The 21686-nt window shown below is 34.0% G+C and overlaps 1 protein-coding gene and 1 long non-coding RNA gene across 2 annotated transcripts; both read left to right on the top strand.

Moving 5' to 3' along the window:
- The first annotated feature begins 969 nt into the window (after positions 1–969).
- LOC143537353 (uncharacterized) lies at positions 970–9558 on the top strand. Its single transcript, XM_077031139.1, has 10 exons — positions 970–1070; positions 1259–2581; positions 2676–2819; positions 6867–6938; positions 7493–7534; positions 7620–7700; positions 7781–7888; positions 8141–8233; positions 8332–8411; positions 8851–9558. The coding sequence occupies exons 2-10, from the start codon at positions 1340–1342 to the stop codon at positions 9359–9361; spliced, it is 2373 nt and encodes a 790-aa protein (XP_076887254.1). The 5' UTR covers positions 970–1070; positions 1259–1339; the 3' UTR covers positions 9362–9558.
- A 2698-nt stretch (positions 9559–12256) lies between these two features.
- Positions 12257–12508, top strand: LOC143537338 (uncharacterized). Its single transcript, XR_013136037.1, has 2 exons — positions 12257–12299; positions 12349–12508. It is a non-coding gene; the product is annotated as an uncharacterized LOC143537338 (long non-coding RNA).
- The last annotated feature ends 9178 nt before the right edge of the window (positions 12509–21686 follow it).

Below are 21686 nucleotides of genomic sequence, written 5' to 3'. Positions count from 1 at the left end.
CGCTTGCACGTCCTAGAGAAGCACTGGATTGGGGGGACTTGTAGGTGTAGGGTACGTCAAACCCGGTACGACCTTTTATTTATTACATAATATATTATGTTTATTACATTATTATTATTATCTACTAATTAGGCCCATTGGACTGGGGGTTTGTGGAGGTAACCCCTAACCGGGCCTGTCCCAATAAAGGTTAGGGTTCATGATGGTAGCCATGGAGTCCCTATATAAGGAGCCTAAATCATTCATTGAAAGGACCTTCTCTCGCACCCTTGGCTCCCACATATTTTTGTGTCTGTAAACAAGAGTTCATTTTCTTAGCAGTCACCTCCACTCCCCCACTTTTCTATGGCAGATCTGAGCAACCGGAGAAGAATACCAAGGCGGTGGTTCGTTCATATTGAAGACCGGGGAATCTGGACATGGATCCGACCCGGATCCATTTCATGTTTCTTCAATTAGTAAATCAAACCTATAAAATATGAACTTTCAATCATTTAATAAGATGGTGTGTTGTGATGTTTCAGCGCTGTGACAAATTAATGATTTTTTTCTAACAGTTTCACCTTTTTTAGGTATTAAAATTTCATACAACCAAACGTTAAATTTTGTTTTGATACCGTTGAGCTATAAACCCAATCTCGACGAGCAAATGTAAATATGAATTAGGGATGAGCTCGGTTCAGGTGTGGTCGGTACCGAGACAGTACCAATATTGAATGAACAAATTTAGGAAATACCGGTATTGTACTAAAAAATTTGATACCGATTTCGATACTGGTACCGAATTTGCTCATCCCTTCTATGAATATAGCTAATTAGATAAGTGAAACTAACTAGATAAGTGAAACATGGTCTTAATGTGAAAGCAGTTAAAAGTACATTTATCAAAAGTACCAAAATAAGAAAAGTACAAGTACCTGAATTGACATAAATAAAAAAACTAAAGAAGCAACGAGCCTAAACGATTGCGGCCAGACAGACAGCAGCGATAAGGAGGCGACCACGTAGCAGTTACACAACCGTTAAACCTCTAATCGCTGCCACCGCCGCTTCATCCTCCGTCGGATTAGGTAACCTGTTGATTCCTTTCAATCATTTCATTGTATACTCTTTCTATTATGTTCATATTAGTTACCATCAGTTCTTTATATATGTTTTAATAATTTAATGATATTGTATGTTAGATAATGAATTTGATTAGAGTATCTGGTATCAATTCTGATCATTAGTTTATTACTCACATGAATTGCAGTGTTAGGGTTTGGGTTAGGGTTTACTTGAACATTAAGCATCCTGGATTAGCTGAGATAGTGCTAGGTCTGAACATTTTGTTTATAGCATGATGAGAAGGCCTACTGGGCAAAAGGAGAGGTATTCAGTTAAATCTGAGATCTCGAGGATTGACCGTAATGACGGCACTGCTGCACGGACGAGACCGTTTAGTTTTGATGAGATTATGCTTAGAAGGAAAAACAAAAACAAAAGGCAATCTGAAAGTGTTAAAGATCAAGGAGTTGTCTCGGAGAGGGTCTATAGTTATGATGAATCTGATAGATACAGACGTAGGGACATTGTTGATGGTGGTGAAAAGCATGCTTTCAAGGAGCATTTAAAGGTAGTTTCACGAACGAAAGAGAAAGTAGTGGAAAATGAATATAAAGAAAGTTATAGTACTCATAGAAGATCCAGGGTTGATGATGATGGTGCGAAGGATAGTAGGAAAGAAAGAGGTGGTCATGAGAAGAGAAAGAATCAAGATAGGGTGACTGATGACTTTGACCATGAACACGGAAAGAGACATAGTAAGGATTATCCCGTTAAAGACAGGGATAGGGATAGAGGCAAATCTGAACATGTTAGTAAGAGGAGTCATAATGTATATGATGATATCGAGAAGAAACATGAATCAATAAAGTGGCATGATCCCACTACTTCAGAGAAGAAGGAAAAAAGGTCAACTAAGGAGTCTCGTCATGATGACTTACAGTCAAGAAGTAAACGTTCTAGGAGTAGAGAGCATGAGAGAGACAAAAGTAAAAGGTCTAAATCGCCCTCACCAAGGGGACAAAAACAAAGACATTATGATGCACGAGGGCACGAAGAGCCATCCTCACATTCGTCAAAAGATGTGAAGAAGGTTTCAAATAATGGATCAGATAATAAGATTAAAAGACACGATACATCTTCAAGTCGGCTTGGTGGCTATTCACCAAGAAAAAGAACTGAAGTTGCTGTTAAAACTCCAGAGAAAAAGAACGCTGGATGGGATTCTTCGCCACCTGTCAAGATGGAAAGCAGTTTGCCTTCTTTAAACAAAACCGAACCTTCTAATAACAGTTTGCCCATCACTCCAAGCATCCCATTGCCGAACTTTGGTGTTATATCCAGCATTGCATCAACATTGAATGTCTCTGTTGACTCAGTTCAACTGACTCAAGCAACACGACCTAAAAGGAGGATTTATGTAGAAAATTTACCATCTTCAGCCTCTGAGGCTGAAGTAATGCAATGGCTAACTGGTTACCTTCGACCATTTGGACTTACTAACGTTCAGAGCACGAGTCCTTGTATTAGCTGTATTGTAAGTATATAATTCCAAATTTCAATATATTTTCATATTTGCGTCTATGAAAACGGATGTTTTTGAAGTTATTGATTACCATGGTTTACTGCAGGTGAACAAGGAAAAAGGTCAGGCTCTTGTGGAGTTTCTCACACCTGAAGATGCTTCTGCTGCTCTCAATTTTGATGGGAAGTCTTTCTCCGGAAACATTGTTAAAATCAGGCGTCCCAAAGACTACGTTGAAGCAAAAGCAAGTGTAAGAACAATAGATTTTTTACTTACGATTTACTCATGTGTACTTGTTGCTTATTTTAACTTATTAGTGTGTCAAGCGAACAACACTAGAATTTTTAGATCTATGAATTTAGGATGGACTTAGTTTTTTGGGAATATGTGAAGATAACCCATTAGACTTTTGCTGAATTAGCATATAACTCCATGAACTTGATATTTATATGATTTACTTCTTTTATGTATAACGAGAATGCCCTTTTTACTAAGTTTAGGGACTTAGTCATGCCAAAAAGGAACTTTTAATGAGGTTTTATTGGTTTAGGATTTAGTTATGTTCTTAAGCAAAGGAAGTACTTTTTATAGTTAAGAGTGATCTCTTTTTGTGAAGTTTTATGGTTAAAGGATCACATCCTTAAAAAATAAAGTCCATGGGCTTGTATGTGAAATTGTGAACTCAGTGAAACTTCATTGGGGTTTTCAGCATATGCTTTAGTTTGTTAACTCTCTTTGACTAAAGTTCTTAAACTCTTACAGTAAGTGATGGGAACTCGAATCTGATTTCTGACAATTGAATTCAAAATAATAATAAGAACGGAAAACTGAATTAAATTGCAATGAAGAAGATGACCTCAAAGGATCTACAGACTCGTAACAACCACAAGTGGTCCCAGGGCGTAGCCCTACTCAATCGCAAAGCAACGAGCCTAAAAACTTACTAAAATCATTCTTACTTCCCTAAGAAGTTATTAACCTATTTATAGAAAAGAAATTACACTTAATACCCTTTTAGAATAGACAAGTGACACTAAAGGCTAAACTATATAATGATCTCTATCAATACTTCCTCCTTAAGACAAGTCTTGTCCTCAAGACTTGGTAGAAGAGCCCACAGCAGTGTTAATGGCCCCGTCCGACTGAAAAACATCCATTGACTCCATTTGAAAAGGAACCCGTCGGAATCATCCGATTCATCATCTCCTAGCAACATCACGCGAAGTTTACTCTCCGGGCATTTATGGGCTGGACTATATTGTTGACCACATTTGTAACATAGCCCTTTCTTCCTACGTTCCTCCCACTTCGTATGAGACAGCGAACGAACCCTCGATCACGGTGAAACACCTGCCCGGAATCAGAAGAAGAAGCCAAAACAGATTTGGGAGTGGAAACTAGTGGAGCAAATGTAGACCCCTTATCCAATGTGTTAATGTTGAGTGAAGTTTTGGGCTCATAGTGGCCCAAAGCATTAAGCCCAGCAGGTACTCCAAACCTTTGCGACCCACCCGGATTGAGATATCTGAAGCGGGACAACGATGAAGTACCGGAAGTTGGTCGGAGCATCAATTCGATATCCTTGGACAAATACATTGCATCCAACCGCGACTGTGGTCGATGCAAACGTACCCATCGTTTCACATCGGGTTTCAACCCGGCCACAAAATAACCCAACGCTTGAGATTCCGGCAAGCGAGGAACCAACGATAACAAATGCTCAAAATCATCTATATAATCGTAAATCGAATCACCCTGCTGAATGGTAGCCAATTGCTCATACGGATTTTGAATCTCTAAGCCGCTAAAACGTTGCAACAGTTCCGATTGAAACTCTAACCAAGTAAGAGACGTACGAACCTGAGTGATAATTGTATACCAATGTTGTGCAACGCCAATCATACTCACTTGAGCCATCCGAATGCGAGAGTCGTCAGGAGTTTTGTTGAGATCAAAATACAGATTCGCCTTCTGGATCAAATCCCGAGAATTCAGGGAGTTTAATCTTTTTCACAGCCCACGGTAATCCAGGAGGAGCATCAATTGAATCGGATTTCGGCTCTGGTGAGGTGAAAACCATACCAGAAGATCCAGATCCAGAAGAGTCAGTAACAGGCTTCTTCTCTTGAGATTCATCCAAGCGAGCATTCACCTTGCGGAATTCAGCCGATTCTACTCGATCCGCTTCTAACGCAGAGAGAGAAACCCTAATTTCAGTAACATCAGATTGAAGTTGTTGAATATGTTGTTCGTGAATGTCCAAACGAGAATTCTGATTCACCATAACTGAACCAGAATTAGAAATCGGACTCAGATCCTAAAAGTAGAACTGAAATCGAATTGGATCTGAGATCTAAACGTAAGCTCAGATCTGGAAATTGAAATCAAAAGGAGAGCAGAGATCCGGCGGCAGGTCGGACCAATGATGGGAACTCGAATCTGATTTCTGACAATTGAATTCAAAATAATAATAAGAACGGAAAACTGAATTAAATTGCAACGAAGAAGATGACCTCAAAGGATCTACAAACTCATAACAACCACAAGTGGTCCCAGGGCGTAGCCCTACTCAATTGCAAAGCAACGAGCCTAAAAACTTACGAAAATCATTCTTACTTCCCTAAGAAGTTATTAACCTATTTATAGAAAAGAAATTACACTTAATACCCTTTTAGAATAGACAAGTGACACTTAAAGGCTAAACTATATAATGATCCCTATCAGTAAGTTTATTAGAGAACTAATATTGACCAGTTTCTAGAGATGAATAATATTATTTTCAAGCCCATCCATTTCGGTGTACCTAGAACCTGTCAATATTCTTGTATTAGATGCATGCAATTCCTAATGGCCTTTAATAGCTAGATGCTGATCCAAGATATGGACATAAAGGAAAATGTATATTTGTAATGGCAACGAGTGTGTCATTTTAGTTTGTAGTTTTTTAGATCAATAGAAGGATTACTAAGTTTCAAGCATAATATCTTATGAGTACCTAATTTTAAGTACCTACAATGTTGGTGACAAAAAACATCAGCCCACTTCCCCTTAAAATGCTTGGTTAAAGGAGCCGAGACAGTAATGAGGTATGTCACGCTACTAGCTTTTGTTTAATGTTTCTTTTCTTCTGAAATTTTTTTTTCTATATTCATTTTTTTGAAAAAAAAGGTGATCAAATCTCTTAAAAACACAATGCCATATGTGTGAATGTTTCTTTCTTGTATTATAAGATGACATTGATATCCATGGATTGTTTCAACTATATGAGATTATGAAGATGTATGTGTTATATGTGAGTGTTTTTTCAGTGTGTTTTAAATGTACATGTATTATATTAGGTGTGTCAAGGTGAATGCTTTCTAAGTATGATGACATAGAAGTTAACTTTAAGGCCTTATTTTTTTGGTGTAATATAAGGTAAGCTACTTATAAGAGGGAAACATGGGTTGAACAACAGTTTCTTTTTTTTTTTGCTGTCTTAGACTTGCTATCTTCTTTTTTCTAATTTGTAGAATGTGGACAAAAAAGCTGTTAAAAGAATCTACTTTGGATTTCTTTTACTTGTTTCATGCCTAGTGAGTAGTGGATACAAGTTATTGTTGGTTTTAGCTTAATTAGATTTAACATAAGTGCCATCTCCCTTTTCGTCAGTTTTTATAATTTCATCTTTTCTTTAGAAAATTATCTTTCTGACCATCATGTTGGATTCTTTAATAGGCTGTTTATGTTGGGTATATCATAATTCACGTTGATGATGATGAAGCTGACTCCTAACATAAGAAGATTTTCAGGTGTAGTGTAGTATTCTTTTTGGTGAGTACAAAAAAATTTCACTGTAATGGCAATATTTATATCCTGCGGTTGCAGATGCCTCTTCTTTAATAGTTTCTGGTGCCATACCTAAATATCTTCTGCCATGTAATGAAACTGTCAGATTGCTTTTAAAGTTGTATGCACGAACTTAGATTTGTACATCTTCCAGTAATTATATCCTTTTCCTATAGTTGGCCTTTTGTTCAGCGTTGTTTATAATTTTACAATTTTAGACCTAAGTATTTTTCTAGCATATAATGGAACTAACAAATCGATATTAAAGCTTTAAACTTCCAGTAAATATATTCTTTCTCTATAGTTGTTTTTATATTAGTATGGATATTGTTTGTTTTTTGTCGTCATGCCATCTGATAGCATAACATAGTCAGTATTTAAACATAGAGTAGTTGTTGGTAATTTAGATGTGGTTGCTGAGGTTACTATTGATGTAGCAGGTTTTCAGACAGTTGCTATTTTCATGCAGACTGGTGTATCAGAGAAACCTGTGGCTGCAGCTGTTCCAGTTAAAAACATTGTTGAAGACTCTTCTAACAAGGTTTGCTTGCGAAGTCACTAATCTCTCTCTCTCTCTCACACACACACACACACACACATACGTGTGTGTGTATACATGTTCAGAACTGCTACTCTGCGAGAACTGCATAATGCACTTGTATCTATTGCTTTTGTTTGTTATACAGAAGACGGTTGCATAACACCTGCTCCACTATCTTATTAAATCATTAACGCTCAACTTGCAAATGCTTTATGCGGTTCTCACAGTTTCATCATAAAACTGGTTCTAGAAATAGCGCGTCCTATATATAACGTGTTTTTGTATTATATCTTAGATAAGTGATATTTCTTTGATACTAATTATTTTTGCATACAACCTCTTAACACGTTCTGTTCACAAATTTAGATTATTGCAGTATTTATTTTTTAATCACATCTGGGTCATTATTATGTATAAATGTCTTAGAGCATAGACAAAAAGGTGTTTGGGGATCAACTTGACCTGATCCATTTTGGCAGGCACTAAGAATTGTACATAGGAACTAAGTATTATTATTCTTGCTTGTGATAACCTAATATGGATTTGTCTTGCAGATATTTATAGGTGGGATTTCAAAGATTATTACATCTGAAATGGTAAGCATCATTGTCTTTGTTTTTTTGTTTTTCTTTCTCACTTTCTTTTTGAAGCATCTAATTAGCTATGGATTCTGCTTCATAGCTCATGGAGATAGCTAGTGCTTTTGGACCTCTAAAGGCATACCATTTTGAGGATAATGCATGTCCATGTGCTTTTGTTGAGGTATAAAACTTTTATTATATTATTTTTATTTCCGGTGGTTCATATATAATATTTTTTTTATCAAATTTACTATTTTGCAGTATGTTGATCAATCGGTGACTGTCAAAGCATGTGTGGGCCTTAGTGGTATGAAATTGGGCGGGCAAGTTCTGACTGTAACTCAAGCAACTCCTGATGCTTCATTAGTGGTACACCATCATTTTTTTAATATATGTTTTAATATAGAGGTGGCAATTTTGGTCGGAATATTGCATATATGTAAAATGGAGTTTTTAGTTTTCTCACAAAGAAGAGTTTTTTTTATGATCCCACCCCTATATGTATATACGTATAATAAAAACAAAAATTTGGACAAAGGGTATTTTAAGTCAGCACTGTCCGTGGGGTTTGACTCATTTGTTTGACCTATATGAGATCTTTAATGACCAAAACATTATTAGGGAAATCATGGTGACCAACCGTCCTATGGAACTCCAGTGCACGCACGGCCACTTCTTGAGAAACCAACACAAGTCCTAAAACTCAATAATCTGGTATGTGTTTCCGCGTTTGATGCTGATTTTGACTATCTTTTGTTTATGATATTAAATACTTATTATTCTTATATGGTTGTTCTCTTGATGTGGAACAGCTGGACCCACACAATCTACCATCACTTTCTGAGTCGGAATTGGAAGAGTTACTTGAGGATATACGCTTAGAGTGTGCCAGGTCTAACACAAACACACTTTATATCTTTTGAGTTTTCTATTACGATTTACGGGTCAGGCTGGGTTGGGTTGGGTTGATCAGCTAAAATTTTTATTTATGTCAATTTTAGAAACTATGAATAATGAATGGATCATTATTTTGATTATAAAAGTACCATTACAATGATAATCAAAATCTTTAAATAAAATAATTAAGGAGGTTGTACGCATTAAAAGTGTACTGTGTAACTTGCAACCTCTTTTGATCCATTTGACGTATTCCCTTTTTAGCTTTGTTATTTCGACTTAAGTCAATATAATATGTTTGGGACAATAGATAACCCTAATCAACCTAGTTGTACCATGTATGCGTTAAGCAACATGCGAAGGGAAAAGGTAGACTTATGGCCTTATGGGTTAGGTTTAATCTTTTGTGTGATATTTTCAAAAATAATTTGCAGGTTCGGTGTGGTCAAATCAGTCAACATCATTAAGCAAACCAACACGCTCACAACCTCAGAAGCGGTCAAAATAAGTCAAGAAGCTAGTCCCGTGCTAGATGAAATAACCACAGAAGCTAATCCCATGGCGGATGAAGAAACCGAGCCTCCATGCAGTGACAATAAACAGCAGAGCCATGAAGAATCTGTAGACAAAAATAACTCTCATAATAAACCTGAAAAGAGAAACGGGGCCGATGGCATCATTGGTAATAAACATGAAAACAAGACGGGAGAAGATGAAACATGTGATAATATTGAGACAGAAAATAGAGTAGAATCACATGATACTATGAACAACATATCTGATCTTATTGATGCTTTTGAGGTGGGATGTGTATTGGTGGAGTACAAGAGAACAGAAGCTTGTTCCACGGCTGCACATTGTTTACATGGTCGGGTTTTCGATGGAAGAAATGTGAGTGTAGAATATGTTGCATATGATATTTATCGGACCAAATTTCAGAAGTGAGTTTTTTGTAGTATTTTTGAGGGTCATTTTCGTCTAACCAGTCGATTGATATTCGTGGGCTAGTTTTTAAGTAGTCTTAAGATGGAAACAAAGGATGTATTGTATTGTTTCATTGGATTTTTTGTTTTTGTCAAACTTACATATCTTTGTGACTTTTGATTTAGTAGAGTATTAATAATTTGTGGTGTATGGTTTATGTAGCAAGTTTCATAGACTCGTTTGATTTAAGCTTACAAATTTAAATGCGACTTTTTTTTAGTTATTGCTTCAATTATTTATAGTGTGTTTAGTGTTGGTCGTGTATATAGTGGTTTGAGAGTTTGAAACTTATGCTATTTATTTATGTTAATTTTTTTAACATAATTCTATGTATAACCATGCCTATATTTATTATGTAACTGTGTGACTTCGTGGTATCATGTTTTATTCTTGATTAGATTTGAGTAGAGATGACAATGGAACGGGTTTAAGTAAATTCCCAAACTAATTTAGATTTGAGTTTCCCGCTCAACAGGTGTGGGGAACATTACTAGTTTTTATGTTAAAAATGTGACAAGCTCAACAATTTGTTTATGTTAGCTGAACTACTATCATCTTTTAATTGCTTTTACATAAAAGTTGGTAATTATTCTTATAGGCTAATCATTTTTGTAATCACTTTTGATATATTTTAAAATAATATTGAATTTAGCAACTTTACAAAAATTAACAATCAGTCGACCTTACTTATCTAAATACGCTACTTAACCTATTCCTCTTGTCTATTTTATATCCTTATATTTGTTCCCCTTGCCATCTTTGGGATGTAAATTTGAAGCTTCGTTTGGCACCATAGAAGAGTTGATAGAAATTGAAAACTTTGACGTGACGTGATGTGATGCCAAGATGTTTGATCTTTTTAATATGCTATACATATATATTTTGGACAACACATTGAGTATACCTGACTAATATACGGCTAATACGAAAGGTATATCCTGTAAACGATAGAAAAATGATATTAGGATTATGATTTCATTTTTTATTTACATTCCGATATTAATTTTAAAAAAGTCACGAGTTTGTTAGAATATAACGTATTTTTTGATCTTGCAAGAGGCTTTGGCATGTGTTTGGATCGCCAACTTTGGTGAAACATATTTACGCACTTCGACTACCTGACGAAAATGAAAAATTTTCAATTTGGAGTGGTGTAAATGCTTAATTTTAATTTGATTATATTCTTGCAACAATATTAGTCTTATAATAATATTAGTTGCACGTATATTGTGTGACAACGTGATAAACTTTTTTTTATTCAAAGAATATAAAAATGGTTTGAGTGAAGAAAGATGGGAAGTTACACATATTCATGATTGAGTAATGTGTGATAATGAAAACCAAGTAAGAAGTGAAGACTAGGCTTGATAGCCTATTTTACATATGATAATCCAATATTAACGGTGACAAAACTTGGATGAAAACGACAGGATGATTGGACTTAATACGTATAAAAATTTTCATAAACTAGGGTGACCAGGCTCAAAATTTTCAAATGAAACAAGTGCATTTACTCTACGTATAAATATTTTCATACGAAAACAAATAAATTTACATTACTTAGCGAAAAACAAGGGTAACCAGAGTCACCCAAGCCACAATACAAGCTTCTCCCTAACTATTAGTATGAAACATGTTTACTAATAGCGGGGACCAAAACCATAATTATCGAGAAAAGAACCAAAACCGCAATATACGTACCTTAAGCATTATGCAATTTAGAATATCTACAACGTGAAGAATAGAACTGTGGCTAAAATTGACGTAGGATTTTGGATGCTTGCAAATGCAAAAATGTTGGACGATTTTTACTATTCTTTGTTTTAATTTACGTGTACTAGTTGAAAGCTTGTGATACGTGTTTTTATCTTTAAAATAATGAATCCTATAAATTGGCTACTTGTTAAATTTATCACATTGGGACACACTTGTTTTTTGATATGGTGAAAAGTTTCATCTAGGGTCAACGCCTGTGAACACTCGCCTAAAGGCACGCCATTGCATATTCAACTAGTGAAATTTATCTAGTCGTCTAGTCTTTTATCATCAACCTGGTACCGCTGAAACTAAATGTTGAGAACAATAGCTAAACATGAGTCACATGAAACACAAAGTATTTTTTTTTACAACTACATCACAACCTTACTGGTAGAAGTATATTGGATTTATAGTAAAGATATGTAATGTTTGATTTTTAACAACATGAATTTATTAATGAAAATTAATATTTTTATAAAATAAAATCAACAAAACGGAACTGCTCCCCCTATTGAATAATAGGGTAAAGTTAAAATACAAAGGACAATAAAAATGAGAAGGGTGAGAAGGAATTTAGTCCATTGATCTTAGATTTGAATGGCTGAGATTAATTTAATAAATAAAAATTGATGGAAAGAGCATGAAGATAATAACTCACCTTTGTTGACTTTCTCTCTCCACATGCAAGGCACATGTCAATTCCCCCCATCATTTTAAAATTTTCATAACTTTTTCATACGACATTATTTTTTTAAAAAAAATTCACCATAATAATAAGCGTTTTTTTATCTTTAATATGAGTATCATATTGTTATATAAAAATACAAAAAAATTAATGGGTTTTTTTTTAATTGTGTTTTTTTGTTGTTCATTTTGTCATTGTGTAATATGTTGTTTCCATTGTGTTTTACGTTTCAAGTCATTGTGTTATACGTATTCACCATTGTGTCTTACGTTTTAGGTCATTGCGTTATACATATTCACCATTGTGTTTTACGTTTCAAGTTATTGTGTAACATGTATTAAGCATTGTGTTTTATGTATTAGATAAAAATACACAATGGTGTGCGAAAAGACACAATGACGAAAAAAGACACAATGACGAAAAAAGACACAATGATAAGCGAAAAGACACAATGGTGTGCGGAAAGACACAATGACGAAAAAAAGACACAATGGTGTGCGAAAAGACACGATGACGAAAAAAGACACAATGATAAGCGAAAAGACACAATGGTGTGCGAAAAGACACGATGACGAAAAAAGACACAATGATAAGCGAAAAGACACAATGGTGTGCGAAAAGACACAATGACGAAAAAAGACACAATGATAAGCGAAAACACACAATGGTGTGCGAAAAGACACAATGATAAGCGAAAAGACACAATGGTGTGCAAAAAGACAAAATGACGAAAAAAGACACAATGGTGTGCGAAAAGACACAATGAAGAAAAAAGACACAATGATAAGCGAAAACACACAATGGTGTGCGAAAAGACACAATGATAAGCAAAAAGACACAATGATAAGCGAAAAGACACAATGGTGTGCGAAAAGACACAATGACGAAAAAAGACACAATGATAAGCGAAAAGACACAATAGTGTGCGAAAATACACAATGATAAGCGAAAAAACACAATGGTGTGCGGAAAGACACAATGACGAAAAAAGACACAATGATAAGCGAAAACACACAATGGTGTGCGAAAAGACACAATGATAAGCGAAAAGACACAATGACGAAAAAAGACACAATGATAAGCGAAAAGACACAATAGTGTGCGAAAATACACAATGATAAGCGAAAAAACACAATGGTGTGCGGAAAGACACAATGACGAAAACGGACACAATGATAAGCGAAAACACACAATGGTGTGCGAAAAGACACAATGATAAGCAAAAAGACACAATGATAAGCAAAAAGACACAATGATAAACGAAAAGATACAATGACGAAAAAAGACACAATGATAAGCGAAAAGACACAATAGTGTGCGAAAATACACAATGATAAGCTAAAAAACACAATGGTGTACGAAAAGACACAATGACGAAAAAAGACACAATGGTGTGCGAAAAGACACAATGACGAAAAAAGATACAATGATAAGCGAAAAGACACAATGGTTTGCGAAAAGACACAATGACGTAATATTTGTTTTGAATTTTATATAACAAAATCATACTCATATAAAAGATAAAAAAACGCTTGTTATTATGATGAATTTTTTTTAAAAAAAAAATATCATACGAAAAAGTTATAGACGTTTTAAAATGATGGGGGTATTAACATGTGCCTTGCATGTGGAGAGAGAAAATGTATACAATTACCTCTATACCCTTTTCCTTTTAGTCAACACTTGACGCATGTCAATTATTTATGGATTCTCACACTTCTCATTTTTATGACCCTTTGTAGAATAACTTGGCCCTGAATAATAATAATAATAATTACCAAGTTGCCACTCAATAAAAACCCACTCCTCTTAAATTGCAACAACATTCATTCTCCCATTTTCTTCCAATCTCATCTCCATATCTAAACCCCCAATTCTCTTCGCCACCGTCCGCCACCCATCACCGCCGTCCACCACCGCCTCCATCGCATATTACTTTCATCCAAACAAATCAACCGTCTGTCTACCGGATCTCCCAGATTCTCACCAAACCCTAATTTTCAACTTTTCATTTCGTTTTTTTACCATTTTACCCCTCACACTTGCATTTATTTACCTTTCCTGCCATCCTCTGTTTCTCATCTCACTTTCACCATAATAATCACTTCACATTTCTCACTAATTTCACAACAAACTCAATACAATGAACAATAATCAACGTCCGTACGGAAGCTTACCTCACGGAGCATCACGATTAAAGCGTAAGGACCGTGACTCGTCACTTCCTCCGGCGAAACGTCCACCGCAACCGCCACCGCCACCGCCGCCGCGTGCTTCGGTTGCTTCATCCACACGAGTAACGAATTCGAAAAGCGCAACGAATAAGGTGTTAGCTGGATACATGGCGTACGAGTATCTGACGAAAGGAACAGTGTTAGGTCATAATTACAAACTGGAAGCTGAAGGATCAGATACTGATAATAATAATAATGATATGAATATGAAGGTGAATGGAAAGGAGAGGTATGAGGAGGTAACGAGCTTACTGATGATGATGAAAACGGACGGTGGAGATCATGTGTCAGGTATTGTCAATCCTACAGAGCTTCATCGATGGATTGGAATGTAATATTAATATCAATGCTAATGCTGCATTTTGATGATTCGTTCGTGTTGTTGATTTTGAAATGATGATGTGAAATTAGGGTTGAATTCAGTCTTATAAGAAGAATATTCTGATAAAAAAAAAAGTTGTGGTTGAAATTGTCTACTTTCAGTTGTGCGTGAGCTTGCTTGTGTTTGTCCAAGTGACGTCAAATTAACGGTTGACTATATAAATAAAAGGTGTATATTGATTTAAAAGGGGAAAATAACCGATAGATTATACCATAATAACGGGTATTTTATTTTTTTTTTAATTTGATGTAATTGTTTAAAAGAAAATATCATTGTATGAAAATACCGTGCCTGATTAAAAATTGTGAGTAAAAGAAAAGTTTACGGTTAAAGGGTTAGATCACCACTTTAGCGTTTATAAATCGTGAGTAAAAGAAAAGTCTACGGTTAAGAGATTACACCACCACTCTAGTTATATGTACAGGGCCGGCCCAACTATTTTGGAGGCCTAAAGCCAAGAGAAAATTTTGAGCCCTTATAAAAAGTTAGAAAGATGAAATTGTAGAATATATAAATTTGATTTTTAAATTCATCGAGCATTTGCTGTGTTTTGTATATAAAAGTACAATATTTTTCAGTTTTGTTTTAAAAAAAAAAATAATTTATGTATGACACAAATCAAAGGAATATATACACACACTCTTCATTCTATTTTTGATTTACCGAGCAACGTTTTTCAAATATGAATTATAAAGTTTAGATTATTTATTTTAAAAATTGAATTTAATGTATATATATATATATTACAAGTATAAAAGAAGGATTTGAATACAACTGAAAAAAGAATTAGAAACAAATAGATAAAAAGTAAGAATTAGAAACAAATAAATAAAAAATGATCATCTAATTAATTAAAAAACACTTGAATAGGCTGGAAATCGAACCAGCGTGGCTTGGAATTGGGGTGGAATGATACGACAGGGATTACCACTAGACCAAGTTACAAGACTATATAATCTGCCAATTATTTATAATAATAACATCGATTTTGTATATATATAAATACGTATTTTTTTAACGAAGGCTTTAGATTTTTGGAGGCCTCAAGCCCTAGCTTTACATACTAATACCATAGGGCCGGCCCTGTATATGTAGGAGGGAAACGTCAACTTACACGTTTTCATCTCTCTTGCATCGACATATACATTTTCTCAAAAATTCGTCGAGTGCCATACACTGAATTGTCTTGTTTTCTGTGAAATCCATGCGTTCGGAAATGTTTACTTTTGACAATAGTCAATTTTCAATTTGGTGATTTTCCCTATAATTTTTTTGTTGAATAAGTAGATATATGTTTATCAATATATGTTAAGAGTATAATGGAGAGTACATTGTTCTAAACACAAAATATATATATATATATATTTGTTTAAAAAAAGAGTATATGTTGAGTCCGTTATTTCTGAAATACTTCATTTGACAACCACTTATAACTTATACTATTTTAATTTTTTAAACTGTATTACTTTTTATTTACAAAAGAAAGTATATATTTACGGGCATGTTATTGTAATTTAGCAAAGATAATAATCCGTTCATGATTAGGTTTCTTTTATTAAAAATACCCCGCTGGCGATACCTAAGACCATTTGTAGTCATAACTCTCCACCTCCAGGCATTATGCGCCACGTGACGCCCAGTCAGAGTTATGGTTTTTTACAAAAACAGGGTGTAGTCATAACTCTCTACCCCCAGGCGTTATGCGCCACGTGGCGCCCAGTCACTTTTACATTTTTTGTTTTTTTTTTAAATTTTTTTAATAAGAATAATCAAATAACAATAATATTTTATTAAATAAAAATTACATTAATCCTACCCGGATATTGCCAATAGCCAATTTTTCAAAACCCGATCATACCCAAACCCGGATATTTGAAAAACCCGATTTGTACACCTCTAGTGAGTACTATGAGACTATGAGTCAAACAAAACAAGGTCATATAAGCCCAAACTAACACACTAAAAACCGGCCCATAAAAAACCATTCATTACATACTTACATATACCAATCAAAACCCTAAAACCACACCATCTGTATATCACCAGCAGCCATGGCAACACCACCACCAAACTCCGTCCAATGCTTCGGCCGTGGCAACCAGAAAACCAACCAAACTCCGTCCAATGCTCTGTCCAACACCACAACCACCATGGCAACCAGAAAACCGCCGTGGCCATAACCCACTGCAAGGTAATATATAACGGCTCTTTTTTATATTGGAGCCAATTCTCGTGTTGTATATATAACGTAGCCAAAAAAAATTACAAAACGCAGGGGGGGTGTACCCCCGCGTTATCCTCTAAAATGCAGGTGGCAACGTTGCCACTATGGACGGTCTAAAGCATTAAATAATAATATTGGTCCTCATGGCGGCGATGCAAACATTACGAAAGTGAACATATGGCTATAATCTATACTATATATAATACACCAAACAATAGCAAATTAAGACACTTGATTTTAAGGGATTTACAATTGCTAATGCATAAGGTACATGTGTTAGTAAGGGTAAACTTGTCTTTAAAACACAATTCATTTAACTTACAAGTTTGGTCTGTCATCTTTAACCATATTATGTTTTTAATTTAAACTTTAAACTAACTTCACACCTATGATTTTTAAACGACTATAGCCTTTTCATACGTTAATATTTTTATAAAAAAATTACATCATAAAAACGAGCATTTTATTCTCTTTAATTTGAATATGATATTGTTATAATTTTTTCAATTTAAATAAATTAATATGTTACGTATGGGTGTTTAGTGTCAGTTTTGATGTTTCAAGTTAAACTTGTGAGCCCAACCATTAATACTGATTTTTTGTCGTCCAAACCCAAGCTCAACCATTGAAAGTTGAAACCGAATCGTTACCAATGGCTTGGTTACAGTTTGATTTCATAGTTTAAACTTTAATAATAAATTTAGTTTAAAATAATTATTAATTTAAATGTACCATCAATTATAACTAAACACCAACATAATATGATACTTGAGAGGATCATAAATAAAAATGATAATTTTAGCTACATAAATGGTAAATACTAATGGAAAATCTAGGACGCGAAATGATAACAACAAATATCACAAAAATAATCATATTGCAATTAGGTTAATTTAAAGTTGTATAGCCAAGTTATTTGTAATAAAAAGATTTATGTTCAATTACATTTTAACTATATCTAATATAGGGGATGGATCTTGCGAGAAGTGATATTACATCGAGAAGTGCGAGAAGTGAAGGTGTAACTCCATTAATCCCTAATTTCACTTCATTTTCTTATTGTGTAGGTACGTATTTTTGTATATGTGTATGTATATTTGTATGTGTGTAGATATGTAGGTTTGAACGTGGCTCGGTATGTTTGTATTTGTGTAGGTAGGTTTGAATGTTGTGTAGGTAAGAAAAGGAGTGAAATTAAGGATTAATGGAGTTACATATTTACTTCTCGCACTTCTCGCTGTAAAAAAACTTCTGAAATGATCCAATATCATCTGATATATATATCTAGGGGATGGTTTATGCGAGAAGTGATATTACAGCGAGAAGCACGAGAAGTGAATCTCATCCATTGATTAAACACATCAATGGTTTAAAATAAAGGATGGTATTTTTGTAATTATCTTAACAATGTAATCTATTGATTTATGTTAAAAAGGGCAAAGTTGTCTAAAGATGTAGGGTTAAAAGTTGTAACATTAGCATTCCCATCTTTCAAGCCCTATTTTCACTCCCAAATCTGTCCACCGCAAGCAATTGATACAACAAATTGACGAGTTTGACTACACCGATTGTGTTTTCAAGTGTACAAGAATCGATCATCAGTGTTAGGCCCGTGTTCCTGTCAAGCATAATTTGGGTTCTTTCAATCTTAATGGTGACCAAACAAGATACAAGAATGCGAGGTATGTAGGCTAATTTGTGTATTGTTTTTGTTAGGAATAACACAAAACATTCGGGATTTTATATTGGACGTAGCTACATTTAAAATTTTACTTCTTGAAACTATTAATTTGGGGAAAAATTAGGGCTTTTTGTGTAGGGTTTATTTGCCAAATGTGTATTCTGTTATGTGTTGGTGGTGTAGGTTTTATCGGTAAATTGTATATTCTAGGTGAAAATTATCTGCAAATTCAGTATATATCATGTATGTGTATGGTGTGCATGTTAATTTGAATACATGTTACGTTATGTTTATGTGTAGGTTGTGTAGGGTTTAAATGCTAATTGGTAGTTGATTTTTCTAATTCTTCAAATTGTGCATGGTTCATTTAATTTTAATTTATAATAGGTCATGTTATGTGTAGGTTGTATAGGGTTTATATGCAGACTGGTAGTTGTTTTTTCTGAAAATTGGTACTCTATTTTTCTGCTAATTATGTAGGGTTCAACTAAAAATTGATGGTTCGTCTAATTTGAATATATGTTGTGTTATGTGTAGGGTGTGTAGGGTTTATATGCAAATCGGTAGTTGGTTTTCTAGAAAATGGTACTCGATTTTCTGCAAATTGTGTAGGGTTCATCTAATTTGAATTTATAATAGGTTATGTTATGTGTAGGCCGTGTAGGGTTTATATGCAAATTGATAGTTGATTTTTCTAAAAATTGGTTCTCAATTTTTTTGCTAATTGTGTAGGGTTCTTCTAATTTGAATATATGTTACCTTAGGTTATGTTATGTGCAAGCAATGTAGGGTTTATATGCATACCAATAGTTGGTTTTTCTTAAAATTGGTACTTAGTTTTTCAGCGTATTGTGCAGGGTTCATCTAATCTAAATATATATTATGTTAAGTGTAGGTTGTGTAGGGTTCATCTAAAAATTGTGTAGGGTTTTTATGCATATTGTGTAGGTTCGGTAGGTGTTAATTTAAGTATATTTTATGTTAAGTGTAAGTTGGGTAAGGTTTTTCTAAAAATTGTGTAAGTTGTGTAAGGTTTATATAAAAATTGTATATTTGGTTATCTGCAAAACGGTACCTGGTTAATCCAAAAATTGTGTAGGGTTTATCTGAAAATTGGGAATTGGTTATCTCCACCATAATATAGAGTGTGTAGTTTGTGTGTAGCTAAATATAGTATGTTGTTATATGCTATAAACTAAGTCCTACACTGAACACAACTTCTCTACACTGTATATTATATCATACACAAAATTAATGTTCACTAAATTACAGTATATGTTGTTTCATTTTACAGACCTGCAACATATACCAGAAACAAGGCGATGTGTTGACGGCGTATCGTAACTGGTCAGAGGGTTGAAATAAAAAGTTTAAGAAATGAATGAAACAAAATGGAATGGTGGATATTCTTGATGATTATTATAAAAAAAGTCTGGGAGTGTAACACCTTTGACTGAATTATAAAGGTACAAGACCGTGTATCAGAACAACTAACCAGAACATAAATGGGTCAGCTTTCGCACCAGGTTCTAGCTTGTTTTTTAAAAGGTCAAGGCATGAACCTTTCCAGATAGGTGCTGGGATCCTGACCCTGCTGCTACAACAGAACAACTTATTCAAGGGGATGCAAATGTAGAAAAGGAAAATATAGTGAAAGGGCTTTTTAGTCATTTAAGTGTGTGTGTGTAGATGATTATTACACATAGTGATGGAAGACAATTAGTAAGAAATGTAGGTAGCTGGAAGCTATTGTTGGTTAATTAACTTGTACTAATTACTTATTATAATTAGTTACAGTTTAGATGTATTAATTACGTTTATATCTCTTATGTATTAGTTGTTTGTGCTATCTATTATTCACAGTGCAGCATGAATATTATCTTGCATGTCAATGTTATCCACCATTTTGTTGAGTGATGGTAATATGTTCATAAACTTTGCAAACTGACCTAAATGAAGAAAGTTGACTGGTGAAAATTTTAGGTGTGTGTGATGTACTTTCTTTGTGTTAATTTTCTACTTAGTCTATGCAGGTAAATACAATATAAAATTATGTATTTACTTTATGTGTAGTGAACTGTAGGAACGTAATCACTTGGAATGAATGTATGTTTACTTTTTAAAATGTGTATATACTTTTTTTTAATGTGTTAATAACTTTAAAACCAAACCTTATATAGTTATAAATCAATGTTCCTATACTAAATAGTTTATGTGATGTTTTGATGAGTGTTTTTAACCCGTTTATTTAATTGGTATTTGTTGGAGTCTGATCAATGATATGGCTTTATATAATTTCTTAATGCTTTTTTGTATAACTAATTTGTCTATTGATAAAATAATGCATTCGCAACATTATACACTAATTCATACATACACTACAAATAATTATTTCAACTATTTGTCTTCGCGTATAACATTGGATTAAAATAGAACATGTCAAACTGGTCGCGTCGTGTTAAGTGGGCATACACACTATGCAACTTACTAGGTTACCCAAAACATGCTTTAGAAAAACTAATAGTATATTAACCCAAAAATTAAAATAGTATATTTACATGTAGTGCACATACATATATCATATACTACAATACAAATTTTACTATTCTCATATCGAAACATATCAAAAACGATGATCCATAAATTGAATTAGGAAGAAAACCAAGTCATATGTTGATATAGCCTCATGCAAGACTCGTCATAATTTAGACTTTAATATTTTTATCATCTGAACCTCCCCTTTTGTGGTGTAATTTTGTAAGTGCCCAATTTCTTTCAATCTGTATCCAGACTAAAACAAAAAAAAGTCAGTAAACATATTGAATAAAAATGTTAATAATCTGCATATACATACACAACAAATCAAACACCTACATTGCCCAAAATTTCCATTTACATCTCTCTTTTATTGTAGCTAACTACTTTTGCGATTATAGTTATTAAATTTACAATGTTGGCTTGAATCCAAAAACATATGCACACACTTACAACACCTATGCAAATCACCATACACATTCTTATACGATGTGACGGTTGTAGGTGGCGAAGAAGGGTGTTGTCTCCACTAGAGTAGGATCACCCGCCATCGTACTTATCCAAGTCACCTACATGGTTAATTTACCACATAACATAATTAATAATAACACAATGAACAACAAGCTTAGATAACTTTCATGAACCATAAACTGGTTTCCTTAGGCAGTTACATAAGTATATTCAATAGAGATCAAGTTGAAAAGTAATATAATTCATATTAAATGACTACTAATTGTTAGTCATGTATAAGAATCAATGTAAAGGTAATGCAATAATATTCAAATTG

Source organism: Bidens hawaiensis, unplaced genomic scaffold (assembly GCF_021521415.1).
Source record: "Bidens hawaiensis isolate Kalapana, Puna unplaced genomic scaffold, B.hawaiensis_p1.1 tig00011184_1, whole genome shotgun sequence".
Classification (NCBI taxonomy): Eukaryota; Viridiplantae; Streptophyta; class Magnoliopsida; order Asterales; family Asteraceae; genus Bidens; species Bidens hawaiensis.
Note: the sequence above shows the minus strand (reverse complement) of the source record. Positions and strands in the feature narration are given on the sequence as shown.